At 43.5% G+C, this 23,091-nt stretch overlaps 1 protein-coding gene across 2 annotated transcripts in view; it reads right to left on the bottom strand.

Moving 5' to 3' along the window:
* Positions 1-284: 284 nt before the first annotated feature.
* LOC114050684 (cyclic AMP-responsive element-binding protein 5) overlaps positions 285-23,091 on the bottom strand; it is a 487,545-nt gene continuing 464,738 nt past the window's right edge. For both annotated transcript variants that reach the window (XM_027872545.1, XM_027872546.1), the window contains 3 exons: positions 16,118-16,345; positions 4,831-4,939; positions 285-2,363 (listed from right to left, as the gene is read on the bottom strand). In XM_027872545.1, the coding sequence (XP_027728346.1) occupies positions 2,200-2,363; positions 4,831-4,939; positions 16,118-16,345 (501 nt within the window). In that variant the 3' untranslated portion in view covers positions 285-2,199. The remainder of the gene's footprint in view (positions 2,364-4,830; positions 4,940-16,117; positions 16,346-23,091) is intronic.

Below are 23,091 nucleotides of genomic sequence, written 5' to 3' on the forward strand. Positions count from 1 at the left end.
CCCCTCCGATCCTCTCTCCCTACTTTTAGGACAGATGGTGAAGTCCTAAGAAAGGAATTTTTGATGAAAAATACCTCCTCTTTTCAAAGCTAAGATACAAACGACATGTTTCTTCCCAAACTAGCCCTTTGAGTGCTTTCTTGGGAGGTAAAAATCAAGCAAACCCATCCAGTTGTTATCTGTGGAGCACTTTTTAAAAATGAACTATAGATTCAGTATTTAAAATACTTTAAAATTATATGTTTGTCTAAAATATAATAAAATCCTTTACATTTATTTTTTTCTTAATTTTTTTTTTTTGGTTCTTAGACTATATAATCAAGTCATGAGTTACATGGTACACTCAAAACCTTCTGAAAGCAGTTGCATACATGGCAAGAGTTGTTGGGGAAAAATATCAATAAAGAGTTAAGTGTAGTACATAAACTGTCTTTAAAATGATGACTTGTGATCCTCATACTTTTCTTTTTTTCTTCCAAAGAGGCTCTATTCACTCTGAGAGAGAGAGAGAGAGAGAGAGAAAGTAAGGAAAAGGGGGGGGGGGGAACTTACATTCATCACTTGGGGAACTTTTGAGAAAAACTATAGTGCTGATCTTTAGAAGGCAATAAACTCACAGACCCCCCCCCCAAATGGAAATGAAACACAACACCTATTGAAAAAGAATCGTGACCAGTTAGTGCCACTGAGTAGCTTATTTCAAAGAGACCAGCCTTGATTCGTTGGGCAACATCGAAAGGTGCAATTTCACACTAATCATCAAGATAAGAAATTGAGAAATCATTTTGGGTTCAGCCGAGAACCTTCTTTGCCATTCTCCTGGTATAACTGCCTTGGAGCCAAAGGCTACTTTCCATGTGATGGGAGGGTAGGAAAAGCACCTGTGGAAACACTGTTTTTGTCCAGGACTTAATGCTATTCTTCCTTTGCCCATCAGGATGGTGAAGTCGGTTTCACAGGCTTAAAACGAAAAATAAATCTCAGGCTATTAGCAGTCGATGATGGAACGACGTAACGTGTGTAGTGAATAGAGCCCCTCTGAATTATTATATAGTACATGGATTTTCAATGTTACAGACAGGCCATATAAAACCCATTGTAATTCAAGGGTGTGATGTTATTACCCGTATCGGGCATTAACTCACAATGCAGGCTTGAACAAAGCTCCCTTTCCCAATGTCCCCACAGCTGCCTGTCAATAGCATATCACCTGTGGTGAGGCTGCCTCTAACTTGCTCTGTTTATTAAAAACATTAAATCAGGCACACGAAACATCTCCTGGTTTCTATTTTGTAAAAACCGAGAGCTTAAATGAACCCCAGCTGTGGGTGAAGGGCTATTGAAAGCCAGGGCTAGCCCATCGTTCTGAGAAGTAAGTTGTTTTAAAAACAACTTTTTTTTTTTGTTTTTGCTCATAGAGGGGAGAAAAGGGGGTGGGGAAGGGAGGACAAGTAGGTGGAAATGAGAAAAAAGGGGATGTAGAGGAAAGGAGAAATGTCATTGGTGAAACAGGGAAGGACAAAGGATAAACTTGCTAGGGAGAAAATGAGAAAGTTCAAGCCAAGGGAATGAAAAGAAAGAAGAGGGGTAGACATGTTAGAGAGAAATTTTTTGTCAGTTTTATTTTATTCACTTTGTTCAGACATCCATGTATTATATAATTTTCTAAAAGAAAAAAGAAAAAAAACCCAACAACAACAGCAGCCGTGAAAATATTCTAAATATACCTTGGGAATCTGGGGATGTCACGAGGCCAACTCTTCCATGTTGGCTATGATGCTTTCCCCCAGATGTACCCCCCCAGTTACCTCGGTAGGAATTTCAGTGGATTATCCCATTGGGCCCACCGTTGGAGTTGACCCACTTTCTTGATCTGAGGCCCTGGGGTTAGACTGAAGCCACGGCTATGTACAGAAAGAGGTCATTTTATCAATGAATAACTGGTACCAGAAAGTCGAAGAAAGCACCAAAGTGTTTCCCAAGCAGATAGCATATTAATTGCATAACTCCCTTTTTTTATAACTAAGTATAAAAGACACGTTTCAATAATAACTATAAAAATGAATGAAAGCCAGTCTTGGAAGGGCTTGAGGAGTTTTCCAGGTTTGAGTTAATTCTAAAAATGCCCTTAGCAGAAAAAGGATGCTCTCGAGGAGGCTGGCACTGCTTGTCTCTGGAGCAACGGGGGAGCCGGAAGTCTTAAAGGATGGGGTTCAGGTCTGTTCTGTGAGAGGCGAGCTGGCTGAGAGTGGAGCTTCCGACGACCTCGCTGACCGATGAGGAAGTAGTGATGGTATTGTGTTGAATGACCTGCTGCTGGGAGCAAGCTGGGACAGGGCTGGCCGGAGGGCTGCTCTCGGGACCTGGGGGAAACACACGCATATGCATACCCCAATGTAATGTGGTATTCTTGTATGGACTTGCAGACTGCTTAGAGAATCACTTAGAGAAACATTTTTTAAAATTGGTGTATGTGAATTTCTCAACACTTTCTCTTGGAAGGAAGTAGAAACTCTGTTTCCAAATTCCTTTTCCAGAGCTGTGCCTTAATAATGTTAATAATAATGATGATGGCAGAGTCAATGAGCAGGTAGTGAGCTAGCTTCACTAAAAGTCAGAAGAGACCTGGGTTTAAGTCCTGCCCCTGAGACACTCCAATTGTAACACTATGGGCAAGTCAGTTAAGCTCTCAGTGCCCCCAAACACCGTGTTTTACATTATCAATGCTAATTATTATTATTATGAGGACCTAGAAGTGGGACCTTGGTCAAGATATTTAAGCCATCTTCGCCTCAATTTTCCTCAACTGTAAAATGAGGGGATCATCATCAGATGACCTCCAGTTTTAAATCTACGATCTCGTGACCATAACTAGAAGTCACATCTCCTCATTTTACAATCCCACCTTCTCTGAGTGACCAAAGAGGAAGTCCCTTCACTTTTCCACACCTCAGGCAGTTCTGTAAGACTCTAAATTACAGAGGAGGGACACCTGCAGCTTGGAGAATGGGATCTTAGAGCTAGAGGAACCTCAGCACTACCCCACCCAGTTTTTTCATTTGATAGGTGAGTCACTGGGGGTGGGGTGGGGATGTCACTGAGCTAGTAAGTGACAGCGTCAAGATTTGAATCCAGGTCTTCTGATACCAAATCCAAGACCCCTTCTATTGTGCTAGGCTGCCTCCCATGCTGAAAGTTCCCCAAACCACGAAATCATAGGTTCAGGTTAAAAAGAAAACAACAAAGCAAAACAGAAACATCTGTTTGCTCATTTATTTTGAACCAAGTCTGTGATTTTATCCCAGCTCCCTTCAACAAAGATCAGAACCTGACCTGCAACTTACAGTCTTAGAGAGTTGCCTGGGCATCAAGGAGTTAAATAACTTGTCCACAGTCACCTATCAGGTGTCAGACTCGAACCCAACCTTTCCTGATGCCGAGGCCAGCCCTCTCTCCACTAGTCCATGCCCATCGAGCATTGAAGTCTATACGAGAGTTTTCCTCCCAACACCCCTTCGATGTAGGGGGTGAGATCCAAGTTTAAAATGCCAACAAACCCATGCTTTCTTCATGATCAAAATGGTACATGGAAAAAAAAATCTTTTATACAAACTTGTCTCTTAGTTACGTACAGACAGTCAAGTATGTTACCAAGACGGGAGGAGGACCCACATGAGGTAGGAATATTGTAGCTGCTCAATATGAAGAACTCATCCGAAAACATGCTGATATTAAACCATTACCCTCTGACCTTTGCCCTGCCCCCAGTCAATGTTAACTTTGCCATTGGAGAAAATAAAGTCTTAGGAAAGTAGAGAGCTTGAAGGGATCTCAGAGGTCAGCCAGACTAGTGGTGTCATACTTGAGTAGAAAAGGGAGCCACTAAACTGGACATAAGGACCTCTGCCTGCAGCCTTTTATAGACATAGAAAACCACATATTAACATTATCTATATTCTATTGTATTTTATTTGTTTTGTTAAATATTCACCAATACATTTTAATCTGGTTCAGGTACTCAGGAGTGTTGGAGCCTCTAATCTGACATCTATAATCTAGACCAGAAACCTCAATTTAAAGATGAAAACAGAGGCCCTGAAAGATTGACTTGCTTAAGGTTATACAGGCAGTAAGCAGAAAAGACCGGATTTGAATCCAGGCCAGCTGACTCCATAGATAACATTCTTTCCATTGTACCACAGAGAGAAGTCTGAAGGAACTCAATTGGGCTGTGAGGAGGTGGGGAGCCCAGGTAGGAAATGGGTTCAGGTCCTAGCCACCCGCTGGGCATGTGGGTCCTGCTTCCTCTATCCAAAGTTACTCAGTTCTCTAATTTATGTTGAAGCCTCTGAAGGACTAGGTAGGAAACAGCGGTAGCTATGGCAAAAAGACCTCCTTCCCATAGGGGCTTCAGAATAAGGGAACTCAGCTGTAAATGTGGTTCCCATTTCCATCTTTCCATCTTTCCTGGAGAACTTTAAGCTGTTTGAAGCCAGAGCAACATCTGGAAGGGTTGGCAGTCCATTGGCAACTGAGTGTTTCTCTACTGGCCACACAAGAGAATGGAAGCTGGGTGGGATTTCCCAACTTGGATTTTCAAGGTAAACTCCGCCAGACCTATGGGGAGAGGGGCCAAGATTCCCACCAGTGTTCTGGCACATGAAGAAGGCTTCACCAGGGTGGAATGGTCTGACTACACCCCATCTTGAGCTTGGCCTCTATATGGATAGGAAAATTTATTTTTTGAGTCCCTTTTTGAGAAGACTGAGCTACAAAAAGCTGAGTCTAAAATGAGACAAGTCAGAAAAAGAAAATAAGCCAGTTACTTACTTAGATAGCCTTGTGACTCTTTCTGCATGGCGGTTATTGGGCAGTCTTTATGTGTTAACAGCAACTGTTTCAGTTGGGCTACCTCATTTTTCAACATGGAAACTTCATTCTGGAAAGAAAATGAGTCAGAGTCTTATTGGAAAGACCAGTGAAAGCATGCCCCAAGCAAGCAAGCTTCTGCATTCTGTGTTTTGTTTTGCTTTTACTACATAGGATTTGAGTGATGGAGGCTGATTGAGGAAAGCAACTCGGCAACTAGAGGTCATAGGAAAACAGGCTTTTCATCCATCGGCTTGCCTTTCCACTCAAATAAGCTTATTAGTTTTTCCCTGTACATGTGTCTTTTTGGTCTTTAATGCCTGGATTGCACTCCCTCCTCACCTCTGCCTCATGGAACCCAGGTCTCCCTTCAAAGCACAGCTCAAGTGGGCTACCTCCCACATATGGCCTTTCTAGATAATGATTATTACATATTAATCTTATTAACATAATTATCAATTAAAATTATTAATAATGACTCACCATTATTAATCTTATTACTAATTCTTAATCTTATCACTTACATTAGTAATCTTATTACTAATTCTTGTTTCTATAGTGCTTTGAGGTTTGCAAAGCACTTTACAAATATCATCCCATTTGGTTCACACAGAAAGCCTGTGATATAGGTGCTATTATTATCCCCATTTTACAGATGAGGAAATTGAGGATGATTAAGTGATTTATCAAGGGACCCATAGCTAGTAAATGTCTGAGTCAGGATTCAAACTTAGGTATTCAAGTCAACCAATTAATAAACATTTACCAAGTGCCTACTATGTGCCAGGCACTGTGTTAAGCATCGGGGATAAAAAAGAGAAACAACAGAGTCCTTGCCCTCAAGGAGCTTATACTCTAAAGGGGGAGATGCCATGCAGACAAATATCTATACACAAGCTTGTACAGGCTAGATATGAAATGAGTATCACATTATCCTCTGTGTTTCCTGGATACCACAGTGATGTTATTGTTTTATGCCTCTTGAAATTACTTTGCATTTATGAAAATTGATCTTTCCTTGTGCACATGTTATCTCTACTGAATGGAATGTAAGCTCTCCAAGGGAAGGGGATATTTCATTTTTGACTTTGTATCTCCAGGGCTTAGTTCAGGGCCTAGAATTTAATAAATGCTTTGCTGAATTAAATACAGTCTTTCCAAAACCTCATCTATGTGAGATGGGTTTTTATCAGACAGGGTGAACTACAAGGAGGCCTCCACACTCTCCGGACAGCGGCTCATCCGGCATCATCACTAATTTGCCTTTATTCCACTGGCTTTACACGTCCCTATTGGTGTTAATGACTGAAGAGGTGAGTGGGAGGGCAGAGAACAGAATTTGGATGAGTGATGTGTCTTGGTTGGTGGCCTTCAAACTGACAAGTGCAGGGGAGAACTCGCCTCATTAATTCACCATCAGATCTCCAAGTCAGAAGCAAGAAATATGTACTACTCTGGTTGAAAGGAATGTTGCAATCAGTCTGATCTCCAATCAGTAGGCAGACTGAGGCTGCTCAGGGCTAATCTCAGCCTACCTACCGGAGCCGTCAGGCCAGCACGTTAAGGCAAAAGGAGGGGAAACATTTAACTCGATGAAGCAAATGCAGGAGGTTGACCCATCACTCCCCCATTTCCCCTCAAAATAATGATTGTGGTATGTCTAATGTCTGGCACATAGTAGGTGCTTAATAAATACCTGTTGATCGATTGGGATTTTTTTTGCTTGATTTACTCAAATAAATTACTTCAACTTTCACTATGCCTGGGTGAATTGAGCTTAAATGGTGACCCATAAAGGAAAAGCATGTTCTTCATTTTTTAAAAGATTTGTTGGCATCCTTGGTATCTTAGAAACAGGCAATGGTAACAGAGGGCTGAACCAAGGTGCTTCCACTTGATAAAAATTAACTTCAAACTGGACAATATTTTGGATAATTCTGCCTTGCAATCATGACAAATGATTGCCTTATCGTTGGCTAATGTCCATTCACAATTTGCTAAAAACAATGGCCCACATGAACTTGAACAATTTTCCTCCTGAAAATAATACCCATAAAGCATGGGTTTATTTTGGTTATTTTGGGTTTGTTTGTTTTTTTGAGTCTGGGTCTCCCTATCTAGCTTAGACTGGAAGTGAGGCAGCCATTCACAGGCTGGATCCCACTGCCAATGGGCATGGAGGCTCTGACCTTCTCCAAGTCTGATCTGGGCCAGCCTGTCTCTCCTTAGGCAGCCTGGTAGCTCCTTCCACCCCCATCCAATTCCCCACAGGCTTCATATTGGTACCAGACTTAATGAAGACACCTGACTGACTTTTAGCCTTATTGCAGCTCAGAATTTCTGAGCTCAATCAATCCACCAGCATCAGCCTCCCTAGTAGCAGGAATTCTAGGTGTGCCATATCCCACCTGGCCCAGAGAATGAGTTTTAATATGGTGGTCACTGCATTCTCTCTATATTGCTTCTTTTTGTATCCCCATGGCTTAGCATAGTGCCTGTACACAGTAGACACTCCATAAATGCTTATTGACTGACTGACTTCCAATAGGAACTTGGCTCTCCAGCCACTTATCTTACTAATAAAATAGGCTTATTTTGATCCCTAAAGCTATATTTCATTTTTATGCTTATCTTTTTAAAAAAGTCTTGTTCCAATGTTATCAGCAAAAAAAAAATTGGTTACATTCTCTGATGTTAACTACTCCAATATGCCAATCAATGAAACTTCTAACATTATACTTTATACTTATACATTATACTTCTTCCTGAAAAGCTTTCAAAGTTAACAACTGGATGCCCAAAATAACTATTTGACAATGAAGAAAAAATCATCTGATTACATATGGAAATTGTTCTTCTGATTGGAAGCAGCTCACAAAAGGAGGTTGGGCTGACCCAAAATAGGGATGATTAAAGAATGTCCCACCAGGCCCCCTGACCTCCAAACTGACATTTAACAATTTTAGTGAAATTTGGGAAAAGCCAATTTCATGTACGTGAAGATTCTTTTTGCCTTGGAGAGCACGGTTCCTCTCTCTACTTTAACCTTTTCTCTCCCTAGGAAGTCTGCCTCATCTTTTTCTCACTGATCCCTTTTCAAAATAATAGCATAAGCCCTTGAAAAACTCACTTTTCAGACCAGACTTAGATGTGATATGATTCTTGGTCACACAAAATGTTCTTATTAAGTGATCAAGGATAAAGAAAAGATGAGAGGCAGCCTAGGAGCTGGGGAAAGTGCTAAGGCTTTGGAGTCTGGGGCTTACTTGGGTTTGAATCCTAACTCTGACATTTCCTTCTTGTTAAGTGACTTGGGACAAATCGGTTATCTTTTCTGGGCCTCAATTTCCTGGTCAATAAAATGGAATCTTTCCAGCTGTAAATGCATGATCCTTAGCAGCTCCAAATCTACGCTCTCTCGATAGCAACACCCACCACATACTTTGTAGAAGGCATAAAGTAATTAAGTTTGTCAAAAATCACAAAAACAGATATTCAGACTCTAATTCGAAGCTTATAGATTCAGATAACAGAAGATAATTCTTAAGAAAAGGTCAAAGGCTCCCCTAGTCTGTAGTGTGCGACGAACAGTAATTAGCCAGGTTTACTATGGAAGAGTGGCCTTTCTTCATCTCCCCAGGTACTTGGTGACTTGTTTACGTGACTTGACCTGGGAACCAACATTCACCAGGTCTATAAACTAGAATCCCTGCTTTCCCCCACCAGAGAGAGGGAAGAATAGGAGGGATGACAAGGGGAGAAAGAGGAAGAAAGAGAGAAGGGGCAGGGAGAGGGAGAAGGAAAGGGGGGGGAGGAGAGAGAGAGCACGCATTCTGCTCTCTCTGGTGGTTTAGGAGTGTCGGAATTCATTTCCATTTATTCTTCCTGAGTCACACCCTCTCTGTTCAATGTTCACTCAGAATTGTTGATTGCCCCTTCCTTAAGAAAACAGCTCTGAATTCCGTTGTTTGGGCTGCGTTTTGGAGCTGGCTGGCTCCCTCCTTTGGCACACCCTGACCCATTTTACAGTAAGATTTTTGCTTCCTTGAGAGCTGCTGCAAGCAGCCAAATCGCCTCAATGAGCAACATTACGTGCTCTCCTGACCCAGCACCAAAGTCTTATCTGAAATATGGTACACTTACGGAGTGTTTCCATGTGCTGATCCCAAAACACCTGATAAACGAGCCTGTCATCTCTCATGTTACAAGCCAGGAAACTGAGACCCAAAGAGGTGAAATCAAGGATGATGGAAAATTCAGGGAACAAACTGATGCCCTGACAAGTGAGCCTCATGTCCTCATGGAGATGCACATCTGTTCACATAAATGTTTTATTTCACAGTTAAAGGCTGGCTGCCAGATAACATCCCCAGTAGAGGAGAATCACTAGCATGTCACACCTGCACATCTCACTCTTCAAGGGGCAGGAGTTAAGGAAGGTCCAATGTTCAAGAAATGCATGGGGCAATCTGTAGTGACAGTAAGCCTGGTAGAGGGGATGGAGCACAGGCTGGCAAGGCAGGAGATCCTTCTTACCTACTCTTATCCAAGTTTCTTCACTTATGAAATGGGGCTCACAGGGACTGTAGTCCCTTCTCATAAAAGAGCATAAAATCATAGATTGGACACGGGGAAGGATTGTTAGTGATGCAAGTGAGGCAATAAAGGCACAAAAAAGTCGTTCCACCAGGTCACATAGCCAGTAGGAGTCTGAAGTGGGATCTGAACTCAAGTCTTTGTGACCCCAAATCTAGTTCCTTTTTCCACTCCACCAACCAACCTTCATTCCAGGATATGAAGTATTTTGTCAACTTAAAGCACCATAGAAACATGCTATTCTTCTTCTTCTTCTTCTTCTTATTATTATTATTATTATAGTACACAGAGGATCAGGAAACCTGACTTCCGGTCCTCTCTCTTCCCCTAACTCACTGTGTGGCCCTAAGCCAGTCAATCCTGTCCTGTCTGATGCCTCGAGGGAAGGGGCTGCCTCCCCATTTTATCTGCATCCCCAACGCATACAAGAGCTACTCAAGAAATCCTTGTCCATTGGACATGCAAGGCTCTCTCTACCTCCAATGTCTCTCCCACCAAATTACCTTGTATTTCTTTTGAATGCATTTGAATATACTTAGAGGTATACATGTTTTGTTTTGTTTTTCTTTCCCTGAAACAATGTAATCTCCTTGAGGGTGAGGAGATCACATTATAGTGGAGAGGGCTCTTGGACACAGGAAGAACTGGGGACAAGTCACACTTTAGAGTCTAAGGCCTGCTAGACACTATCGACATGATCATGAGGAAGACATTCAGCCCCTCTGTGCCTCAGTTTCCTCATATTTAAATGAAAGGGATGGACTCAGTAGCATCTAACATATCCTTCTAGTCCTAAATTTATGATCCTATGACTTTCTTTTTTTTTTGTATCAACTGTACCTAGCACATAGTAGGCTCTTAATAATTATTTAAATATTAACTAGTTAATTAATATTAACAAATCCTTACTGATCACCATTGAACTATATAATCTCTAAGGTCTATTTTGGCTTATAAATTTGGTCTCCATTTTTGTGAACAAAGTCTTCTGTCTTGTTTGTCTTTGTATGCTGACACCTAACACAACTCCTGGCACATAGTAGGCACTTCATAAATGTTTTTTACTTTGGTTCGTTATGGTCATTAAACAACGAAACTCATGTGGTTTTCTTCCGTGTGAATTTCAGAAGTCACAATGTCAAAGAACCAGGACTGGAAGTGACCATCTCCTCTGTCTAGATCACTCCTTCCATCCATTTCCATTTAATAGGTGAGGAAATTGGGGTCAAAGAGGAGATGCTAAAAAAATCGGCAATTGCTTTTTTGACAACCAACAGTCAACATGGTTGAAAGAAGGAACCCGCCCTGGAGCTAAGAGCAGGAAACAGAAAACTCAGGCACTGTCTTTGCCAAGAACACCCCAAAATGGGGCCATGGAGAGTGGAACACACCTGAAAATGACTCACCAACAACAGTGTGTTGGGGAGGGCCTTTCCTAGTCAGACTTCTCTTATTTCATGAACCGCGCTCAAAAACACTCTCTCTATCCCTATGTCCACCTGTGAAAGTATAGAAGAAGAGTCAAATATTGACAAAGGTATCTTGAGCCGGGTTGCAGTGGCTTTGAATGGGCAGGAGCTCAGTTTGAACCCGGCTCTCCCACTATTATTATGAAACAGAGAAGGTTGTGAGTAATCATAGCTGAGACTGGGACACCTCATAAGGCAAGGCTGCCTATGTGGCTCTGGATGAATCACTTCACCTTGCTAAGCCTCAGTTTTCTCATCTGTAAAATGAACAGGTTATGAATCAATGACCCTAAGATCCCAATTATATTCATGAGCAAAATTAATGACTAGCGCTGATAGAATCTCCTGCTAATAGGAGCCCTTTCACTATGGGCTTTTGAAACCATTTGGGGATTGTCATTGCAAAGCTGGCAGTCATTTGCCTATGCTCCTTGGAAGGGTAGAGGGTCTCTGGACACATCGACTCAGCCCAGAAGGCGGCCCCAGTTCGGAGGTGCATGCCCATGGAGAGACATAGATTTAACTACAAGGTTCATGAGGCAACATTCAAATACACTTCTAATAGTGTGGCCAGCAATTGGGGGATTTTCTGATGTCATCTGTGAAGGGACACAGCCAAAGTGTTCCTGGGAGTTAGCAAAATTCTGTGCCAAAAATTTAATTATGACAATGAGCCGCAGAATGTAGGCATGTCTTTGTTGATTAGCTGAGGGCGAGTTGGGTTCATTCAGAATCAGGGGACCTTCAATTTGTCGGGGGATGGCTCCCATCTGGCTGGTGGTTTTGCCAAATCCCAAACCTGGGCTCTTGTGTCTAAAATTTCAGCATCTCCTTGGACCACATGTCTTTGCATTTAGATTTAAAAAAAAAAAGTCAATTATTGTTATGAATGGCCAGATGATCCCATCATCCCTAAACCTAGAGATCCACTGAGAATCACATTGACCTTTGATAAATCTTGAGGTATGTCAATTAATCTCTGAGACAAAAGAGAAAAAAAAGGGGGGGGAGGGCTTCCTTCTCTCATCTGCAAGGCTGAGGCTTGCTGAAAAAGGGAAAAAGGAATGCACAGTGTATAGAAGGGGGAGTGGGGAAACCTTCATCTAAGTTACAGATTTAGAGCGAGGATCTTAGAGGTCATCTGGTCAAAGGTCCCCCACCTCTCACTTTTAGATAAGGAAACACAGGCCCAGAAGGGGCATGACTGACTTACATTCATATACTTCTAGATTTAGACCTGGGGGGGACCTCTGAGGTGGATCTAGTCACAATCTCTTCATTTTATGATTGAGGACATTGAAGCCCAGAGTAGTGAAAGTGACTTCTGTTCATACACTTAGAGCAGGAGGGGATCTTGGAGAAGATCCAGGCTAAGCCTGCCATTTTGCATTTGGGGAAACTGAGGCTGAGAGTGGGTAAGGGTTCATGGTCCTGCAGGGAGTAAGGCAAGAAGTGACAGAGCTGGGATTTGATTCCAGGTCCTCTGACTTCAAATTCAGCCTATTTCTACCACACCACCCTTGTTCGGTATAATGGCTAGAGGGTTGGACTTGAGAGTTAGAAAGATCTGCATTCAAATCCTGCTTCAGATATTTATTAGCCATGTGACCCTGAGCAGGTCACCTAAGCACTCTCAGCTTCAGTTTCCTCATCTGCAAAATAGAAAAAATAAGAATACCTGCCTCACAAGGGGTTTTTGTTGTTGCTGGGTTTTTGTTTTTGTGTTTTGTTTTGTTTTGTTTTTGGTGAGGATTTGATGAGATAATACATGTAAGTACTTTTTGTTCAGTTCAGTGGTTTTCAGTCATGTCCAACTCTCTGTGACCCACTTGGGTTGGGTTTTTTTTTCAAAGATATTGGAATGATTTGCCATTTCCTTCTGCAGCTCATTTTACAGATGAGGAAATTGAGGTAAACAGAGTGAAGTGACTGATTCAAGATCACACAGCTAGTCAGTCTATGACTAAGTCACAGTCACAGTCAGACTGGGTCTGGCTAAGTGCTACAGAAATATGATCTCATTATTATTGCTTTGCTATTAACTGTGTGACCCAGGAGAAGTCCCTCCAGAAATACAGATTTCCTCACTTGGACCACGTGGGTTGGGATGAAGCAGGTGAGACCCATCACCTCGGAGAGCTCCCCCAACCCTAACAGTCCACATGGACCTGTGCACATCATCCAGGGATCATCCCTGGGGACCTGCTCTAGGCGGGTAGTGGAGAGTAGGGCCTGGGATGCCGTCTTATTTACTTAGGACAGGTTGTTCCAGCTGCAGATGGTGAATGCCCTGACCTGACCATAAGGTTCTTGGTTGGAAAATAACTCGCCAGTGGCAGGAGGCCATCTAGACCTTGGCTCCCCAGGCTGGCTGGAGTTTGTTTGCTTAGCACCTTCCCCTTTGGTTTATTTAACATTTGGATCTCAGGGCTGGTCCCTGGAGAGAGACACCTTTGCTTCTTACAAAGGTCCAGTGAGAGGGAAAGGGTCACACAGAGGTACCAGGATGGACGGCGTCTCTACCATCCACAACAATATATCTCAAGGCTAAATACTAAGCAAGATGGGCCACATTGGCTGGGTGTGATTCCCATTCCCATTAGACTAACTGGGAGGAAGATGAAGAACTTAGTATTTACTCTGTGTGTGTGTGTGTGTGTGTGTGTGTGTGTGTGTAAGCGTGTGTGTGTTGTAGAGGTCTTATTTAACAAGAAGGGATATTTGTGTATACTTTAATGTTTTTCCACCTTGGGAGACTGGAGTCCTAGGACCTCCTTTCCTTCACTGATTTGGCTCTAAAAGTTTTTTTAAATTAGTGGACTGGGTCAAATGAAGGACATATGAGTTGTACATGCTGGCTAAAAATGCATACTAAAACACTAGTGTCAAGTAACAAGTATATTTAGAAATCAACAGCTCCTTTCTCCCTTTCCCTCTTTTCACATCTCTCCTTCCCTCTCCTGCCAGTTTGACACTCAGCGCATTTTGCTCTGAGGAATTCCAGGTATGGAAATCTCCTTCACCAACGTAGTTTGGCTACTCTCTGCAATGTAAGATCATAGTATTTAGATCTAGAAGGGGCCTTTAAGAAAATCTCCTCCTTTTACAAATGAGGAAGCTGATGCCTGGAGACATAAAGTAACTTACCCAGCGTCAACCAGCTGCCAAGTGGTGTAATCAGGATGTGAACCCAGGTCTTTGGATGTCAATTCTGACATTTGGGGCCAAGCAATATTTTTGTCAGTAACCTATAACTTGGTCCTTTGGGGCATCTCCTGATATACAATCTCCTACCAATGCAAATGGTAACACAGAGTATGGGAGGCTGCCTGCAGCACTAAAGTAATTAGTCTAGGGTCACACTGATGGGTGCCAGAGTTGGGATTGGAACCCAGCCCTTCCTAATTTCAAGATCAGCCCTCTAGCTACTATACCACAATGTCTCACATGACATTCATGCCCTAGAAAAATCTGTGAGGACTCATTTTAGTAGAAACTCAATAAGTTTTTCATTTGATAGATGAGGAATCTGAGACCTAGAGAGATGATGTGACGTCTTCTCATCTTGTAGACGTATTCTACATAAAAACTGGTCTATTTATGCTAGTCTAATTGCCTTGATTTAAGTCCATGTACATCATGAAGCCTGCTGGAGTATTGTGGGGTGCCCTCATGCTCTCTTCCCCATATTTTCCACCTTTCCCATCACTCTTCTGGGGACCACTTTCTTTTTTTTTTTCTTTCTTTTTTTTTTTGTAAAGTGGTTCCCATGAAAGGCACATGTAAAGAAAGAAAAAATATGAAGACAGACTGAGATTTGACCTGGGTTGGGGTGGGGCATCAGAAGACAGAAACCCTGAGTTCACAGAACCATAGAACCTCCACATCGTATGGGTTGGCCTCAATGGCCTCTGAGACCCTGCCCAACTCTGAGGTTCAGGGATTTGATGATTTTGTGAAAGAGAACTCCCGAGGTGGCGGCGTCTAAGCATTCTGTGCAGGAATTCCCAGTCAGTGGTCATCCTGCCTCTGCCTGAAGACCTCACACAAGAGGGGATGTCCCTCCCTCCCACTCAGCTCCCCACATGAGGAAGCTTCTTTTTACACGGCGCGCCTAAGCCTGGCCTTCTTCATCTTCCTACTCTGCTCCTACTTCTGCCTTCTAGGGGAGGGGCCAAGCAGAAGAAAAGGATTCCTGCCGCTAACATTTTCTCCCTTCGTGACCTTGGGCAAATCAGCTCCTCTCTCCAGGTTCTCATTTCCTTCTATCTCCCACTTGGGTATGAGATGGGGCCATGTGGAAGGGCCCTCCCAACTCAAAATCCTTTGAAATCACATCAATCCGTCTCCTGTGGCAATCCCCATTTTAACCAAAGAAAAACTGTGACTGTTCACTATAAGCAAAAGGGGGCAGGGGAAGAAAACCCCAAAGAAGTACCAGTGACTCAATCCTGCCTGTGATCTCATCCCAGTGTTTTGCTGGTGAATCGATCTGAAACCATGTGGTTTCTTTCTGTCAGACTGAGGCCACGTTCTGTAGGAGTCTTGTCTGAAGCTCCTCTCCTCACAAGTGATAATATTTCTGCCTCCTCAAATTAGTTTGTATTTACTTTGCCTATAGTTTGTACATATATACATAGTGTGTGAATGATATATACATATATACACACTATACATGTATGCATATATGTATATATGTGTGTATATATATATATATATATATACACACATATACATATATCCACCTATCTATTGTTTCTTCCCTGTAGAGTGTAAGCTCCCTGAGGGCAAGGACTGTTTTCATTCCTTGCCTTTCTATTCTCAGTGCCTAGCATAGTATAGTTTACAAATAGTAGGCACTTAATATTTATTGAATTGAATTAGTATCTTTTTTAAAGCATCTAGATCTGCTCCACTATCTGAATAAAATATCCGCCAGTACACCTGGCAAGAGGGGGAAATGGCATGCGCCCTCTGATTTTGCCAGATCCCACTTCAATGACTCCCTGGCAAGGAGTCGAGGGCAGCAGCTATGGATTAAAGACCTCATAGATGGTGCCTATGTTTTTGCTGGCATCCCAGAGCGCCACGTTTGTGCTTAGGTCAACCAGCGCCTGTGGGTTCCCCAGTGCCCAGTTTACACAGGGCCTTTGTGTGGCGGCAGCAGAGCCAGGGGCCCGCACCTGAAGCTGCATGTTTGTCTGGGTGAGTTCTTCCGCTTTTTTTTCCAGTGACATCACCCAGACCTTCCTCTTCTGTCTACAGCGGGTAGCAGCAGCCCGGTTCCTTTCCAGAAACTTCCTCCGCCTCTCGTCTGGGTCCTCGTCCACCACCCTTCGCCGACGCCCCCCGGTTGGCTGGGGCGGCTGTATCGTCTGGGTGGGCTGCATCTGCTGTGTCGCTGGTGAAACCTGCCCAGGGTTGGAAAAGGGAAGGGAGAAGGATGAGCAAACAAGCCCGAGCTGGGGAGGAGAGGCAGGGGACCAGGGGTCTGACACCTCAGTTGATCGAATGAGCTCTTCCAGGCATTTGAGAAAACAGACAAAGACACATCTGGCAACCTGGGGGTCTTTAGCCCTGTTCAAGGCTCAGATCTAATGCTGTCCAATTCCCCATATTGCTCCTGCTCCCCTCCCCAACTACTTTGTCCTTACTTCACATGCATTTCATATTCACTTACTTACACCTTATTCTCCTCCAGGAAAATGTAAGCTACTTGAAGGCAGAACCTATTCTCATTCGGGTGTTTGTATGAACAGCTTCTGAGATTCTGGCTCAGAGAAGGCCTTTAACAAATGTTTGTGACCTTGAACGGAATTGGCATCATTCTTTTGAACTCATCACCTGAATCTGTTCCTCTTGGTAACTCACTCAATCGGGATTAATTAAGTGCCCACTGTACGTGGGGCTCTGTGCTGGACACCTACAAATAGGATATATTCCCTGCTCTCGAGGAGCTGACATTTAAGTGAAGGAGGCAATAGATACACACACAGGAAAGGACCGGGTAAACTTTTTGGGGGGGGGGGGGGGGGGGGGGAAAGATAGGAGAAAGGTAGCAATTCAGTGACTTTGCCAGATCTGACTTCAGGAGAAAAATACTGGCTCTGGAGTCAAAGGACCTGGGTTTGAATCTTGCCTCTGAAGCTTCCTTAGGTGTGTGACTTTGGGGAAATCATGACATCCCCATGGGTCTCAGTTTCTTCCTATGTAAAATGAGGGGGTTGGAGCAGATGGCTTCTGGGGTTCCTTCCAGCTCTCCATCTAGAGTCCTGTGACCATTGTGGAGGCTCTGGGGAATGCTCTTCTCATGCCTTCTAACCTTCTAAGGCACTCAGAGAAAATTCTGCCCTAACCCCTTTCCCCCAACAGGGGGATTGAAAATGTTTCATTTAAGTTGAATTTGAAAACAAATAAACAATGTGGTAAAAAAAAGAAGAGAGAGAGGTTAGGTTTGTGGTCTGAACTTTGATGACAGATCTCAGCCATCTGGGAAGAGTTCGCCTAGGAACAGTCAGTCCGCCGCTTCCCCGAGACTCACGTTGGAGAACTGATCGCACAGTAACAGAACCCAAGATGAGTCTGGTATGGCCTTCACTGCCTCAGGGGTCTGAGCACAAGGAGGCAGACGGTCTCCGGCAAGACACGGGTACCCGTCCGGCTTTGGAGCCCTTCCTTAGCATCCCTAACATCCAGATATTGTTTCAAGGTTTGCAAAGCACAGTAAGCTCTGCTGAAATGTTGGCAAATTGCTTTACATAAATCTTCTCCCCCCAGCTTCACTCTATAGTGACTGGAAGCCCTTCCTGCAGGAGGGATGGTGTTCACTGTCTCTGAGAACAATCTGCGAACAAATGAGAAGCGTTAGGGTGGAGAAAATAGAGAACTGGGGCTTCAAAGTTGGGAAAGACCCGGGTTCAGATCCTGTCTCCAGCTGTGTGGCTCAGGGAAAGTACCTTCCCATGTCTGATCCTCAGTTTTCTCACTTGTAAAATGGGCTAATAAAGCATCTGCCTCATGGATTTGTTGTGGAAATTGAATGAAATGAAGTCATACACATAAAATGCCTTGATAATGACAACAGCAAAGGGTTGGGGGCATTGCTACACTTCTGGTGTCTGAGAATAAGGATACTGTTTACATCAGAGATGTCTGCTGTCTCAGTGGGTCAGATGCGCCATGGCCCATGGTGTCATTGGGTCCCTGGTGTCTCCCAGCGCTGTTTAGACTGTGCTCGACCAGGTCTCCTCAAGACTCAGAGACATTTCGAAGTCCAGCCACCTCCTACATTGCTGCCTTTGCCCTCCTTCCCTACACAGGGAGATCTCGTGAGACCCTCAGATCTGTTCTCGTGGGCTTGGACACCTGACCCCTCCCCCTATGCACTTTGCTCCTTCTCTTTTTTTCACTCACAGGAAAAAACAAGTTCATTTCTCAGTCACTCAGATTTACAGCTGTAATCTCCATGAAGACATTTTATTAGAGACTCTTTGCCTGTGTGAGTACTAGGCAGAAAGTCTAAGAAATGGAACCCAATGGCCTGCCTCTCCAATGTTCCCTGGCACAGAATTAGCACTTAGTATATGTTTGTTGACCGAGTGACTGACTGATGGGTTCTCATCAGCATGGCTAGAGTCATCATGCTAATGGCTATAGGTTGACATCGTGAAGGATGACGGATGGATGGTGATATAGTTTGACCCCAAACTCTATCAGACTTTCTGTGGATTTCTGTGTGAGCTGACTTTTATATAATGCAAAAGAGTTCCTCAAAGCCACTTATTGGTGACTTCATAACACCCACCAGCCTCCTAATGCCTGTTAGTGAGAAAACAGATGCACTGTCTAAAGCCTTGGTCCCTCTAGGGACCATCGAGGTAACCAGCCCTGTTATGGGGAAAGACTGAGTGCTCATCACTTCAGAGGCCTAGTGCCGGAGCCAAACCACCCACTCCAAGGCAAAACATCTCCGCAGAGAACATGATGAACTGCCCGGCTATTTGTGCTTTTATCCAAATCCTTTTCCTGTGTGAAATAAAACATGAACTCATATTCATATTTGGGGGACCAGGCTTAGCAAAATGGTGAGGTTGGCAAAGTGGATTTTAGGTTTCCCTCCATCTGCCTTTCAGGGCCTCCCTTCCAGGACCTTCCACCAGCCCTTCATCTGTCTAGGTGGTCAGTTCCCCTTCCTCCCTCTCCCCCTTTCCCCTCTCCCACCCCTCAATGCTTTAAGCTGAAGACGTGAGTTATGTTAGAATGTCAGACCTACGGCAGGGCCAGTAGAGAGATGGTATTCAACAGGGGGAGCCCTCCCCATGTTCCTGCCTTTGTAAAGTCTCTTTGCTGCCCTGGAAGACAAGCAGACAAGCCAAGCCTTGCGGATGGCCAGGACGAATGTTACAAGAACAGGTCTGTATGTCAGAGGGTCAGCTCCTAATCTGGGCTTTGCCCTTGCTGCCTGTTTGACCTTGGGCAAATCACTCTTCTCTGTAGAATGGAGACTGGACTGGAATATCTTGGAGGTCACTTCCAGACTGAATCCTAAGATCCCTCTCCTCAGCCAGGAGAGATTACAAATACAAATCCAAGACAGGTCTTTATGTTCCCATCACTCTGTGCTCCCTGCTACTGAAGTCTCTAAGATTTTGATCCTTTTCAAACTTTTAAAAAATCAGAATCATGAAATTAATCTTCATAAAAGTTTAAGTTAATTTATCTCGACAAACACTGAGTCCTGTTTTGTAGGTTAAAAGTACCAGGTTGTTCTCAGGCAGGTATTTCTAATATTTTATATATGTGTCATGGATCCCTGGCAATCCCAACCCTATGGATCCCCTCTCAACATTTTAAAATAAATTTTAAAGTAACATATTTAAATAATGGAAAGAAATATTAAATTTAAGTTTAAGGTTCTGAGGTCATTAATCCTACTCATGACCTTGGTCTCTTGCCCCACACCCAGACCTTGCCCCATTGTTTTATCTCTAATAGCTTCCGTATCTCCTTCTCTACTGGCTCCTTCCCTTCTGGCTAGAAGCAAGTCAAAGCCTCCTGAATCCTAAAAGCAAATCCCTACCATCAACCTTGCCACTTTCTCACGCTATCATTCGGTATCTCATCTTGCTTTCCTTGTTAAAATTCTAGAAAGAGGAGTCTCCCCAGGGTGCCTCCATTTTCTCAACACCCATTTGTTCCTCCGCCTCCCAATCTTATCATTTGAGTGGCTATATGAAGGATGGAGAAGGGGAAGGCTGGAGGTTAGGACAGGGGTACAAAAATCTTCCAGGCAAGAGTTAGAAAGGACCTGAACTAGGAGCCTGGCCATGTGAGCGGAGAGGATGGTATTGCTGTAAGAGATATTGTGACATGGGAGTCACCATGTGTGTTAAATGTTTATGGGATTTAATTAGATAAGGATGGAGAAATGTTGAAGGAAAAGGAAGAAAGATAAGATTTTGACATTGAGATTTTGAGCTTGAGGGATAGAGAGGATGATGGTGCCATTAATAGAAAAAGGGAAGTTGGGAGGAAAGGGATGTTTATGGGGGAGATAACAAGACTAATTTTGGATATGTTGAACCTGAGTAGCTAGGGAAGAGACGTCTTATAGACAGTTGGAACAATGTGACTGTAATTCAGGGGGAGAGACTGACATAGATTTCAATCAATCAGCAAGTGTTTAGGAAGGTTTTACTATGTGCCAGGCTCTCTTCTAGGCACTGGGGATACAAATCAAACAGTCCTGATTCTTAAGACAAATCATATTGGGAGTCATCTGCCCAGAGGTGATAACTGAAGTCATAAGAGTGAATGACATCAGAAAAAAGAGAGAAGAGAAGAAAGCTCAGGACACCATATTGAGGGACACTCACATTTCTTAGTCAGAGGAAGAAAGATGAACTATCAGATACTGAGAAACAACAGTCATACCAAATCATGGAAACCTTGGGAGACCTGATTGTCCAAATGGAGGGAGTGGTTAATAGTATTAAATCCAAATGGTAAAAAAAAAAAATGAGGAAAGAGGAAAAAACCACCTTGATAGGGCACATACAAGGCTGCTGGTGACCTTGGAGAAAGAAATTTCAGCAGGGAGGTAAGGACAGAAGCCAAATTATGGGAAGTTGAAGAGATGGGAGGTAATGAAGAGTGGTCTCGGATTGTAATCTGTTCTCTCTAGAAACTGAGGAGTGAAGGAGAATAGATATAGAATGATAGCTTTGGGGGGACGTCAGAAGGGAAGAGAAGGAGTTTTATTACTTTGTAGGATGAGAAATCTTAACACATTCGCAGGCAGAGTGGAAGGAGAAGAGAGTGGCTGAAGACATGAGAGTTATCGAATCAATGACACTAAGAACTGAACGAGAGGAGAAGGGATAGGATTGGGGATTCAAGTAGGAACGTTACTTGGCTGAGATGTTGACTGCAGGGAACAAAGAGTGGCTAAGTAAAGACATACCAGAGAGACTCTTGAGGTATGGAGGAGAGGAGAGAGGGAGCTCAGGACAAGTAACTCCAATCTTAGGTTAAAGATGGAAGCAAAAGTTTTCTTCTGAGTGAAAGGGATAGATAATGGGGAGATTTGAAAGAACCATTGTCTGACTTTGATAAGGAATCATCGGAGTTGGGGATCTCATTGCCACATCCAGTTCATGGGATCATAGATTGAAAGGTCATTGAGAATAACCCCCTTAGGTCACATATGCAGAAACTGAGGCTCAGAGAGGTTATCTGAGGTGCCCAGTGTCACACAGGGAAGAAGCTGAAGAAATAGGGATTTGAACCTAGGTCTTCTCCCTCCAAATCCGGCACTCTTTCCCCTCTATCACACTCAGAGAGCTTATGGCTTTATCTAATCCAGGCCCTGGACTCCTGGGGAACCCCAACCTCTGTCTGTTTGGGTTCAGAAATCAATAAAATCAGTTGCCATGAGAAGATCTGAAATGTCCCAGTGGTATCTAGGGACATGGTCCAAATGGCTCTCTTGGTCAGATCTTCACAGGATCCTGACCTCAACTCTTTCTGGGACTGTGTAAGTAGGAAAAAATGCTTCATCCAACTAATTACATCGGCAATTAACTAATTGCATTTACAATTGGCCACTTATTGTCTTGAAACTGAAATGGAGGGCAATTGACTAATGGCTAATGAGCTAATGAGTGTCTTTAAAGATGAGAAGGACTGCTGAACTTGTTTGTGGAGTAACTCACCACTGAAGGCTAAGAACCTAACATTCTTCTTTTATTTAGAGAGGAAATAAATAAATACACCGACTTGCCTCCTCAGCTATTTTCTTATTACTCTCCTTGCCTCAAGTCTTCACTTGGGAACAAGGGCTGGAATTCTGGTGCCATCTTTGACCTAGAACTTGGCTTCCCCTCCCACTCTTGATGAAATTGGTCCCTGCCCCACATTTGGGTAAAGGGCCCTTTAGTTAAAGGGTCCCGTATTTTGTTCATGGTGATACTTCCTGAGGCATTGTCAAACGACACTGTGTCACTATCCAGAAAAATGTCAGCTCCTTGGGAACTTCCTTCAGTCAATCAACGGACCCATCCACGACAACTTGTTAAGTGCTTGCTCTGTGCTGGGCACAGCACTTTGTTGTTCAGTCATTTTCAGTTGTATCTAATTCTTCGTGACCCCATTTGGGTGGTTTGCCATTTCCTTCTCCAGATCATTTTACAGATGAGGAAACTGAGGCAAACAGGGTTACGTGACTTGATAGGAAGTGTCTAAGGTGAGATTTGAACTCAGGGATTCCTGACTTTAGGCCCAGTGCTCTATCCACTGTACCAGATAATTGTTCCCAGCTATATCCCAGACCCTAGCCCAGTGCCTGGCATACCGGAGGCATCTGATCGACGCTTGTGGAATTTGGATTAGAGTACAGTTCAGAATGGCTCGCCATGCATGCAGAGCTCCCTCCCTCCATCCATGATGACTTTATGTCTTCCTTATTTTCCCATTATCCCTTCAGGGGAAGCTAAACTGGCCTCTTTAACATCTCATTCTACACCTGGGCTTTGGATCATATAAGAACATAGGATTTAGACCTAGAACATCTATAATCATAGGTGTGGAACTGGAAGTGATCTCAAATGCAATCTAGTCCCCAGTCCATCCCCATTTTACAAGTGAGAAAATGGAGGTT

The sequence above is a fragment of the Vombatus ursinus genome, unplaced genomic scaffold, assembly GCF_900497805.2.
Source record: "Vombatus ursinus unplaced genomic scaffold, bare-nosed wombat genome assembly UNPS02014799.1, whole genome shotgun sequence".
Lineage (NCBI taxonomy): Eukaryota > Metazoa > Chordata > Mammalia > Diprotodontia > Vombatidae > Vombatus > Vombatus ursinus.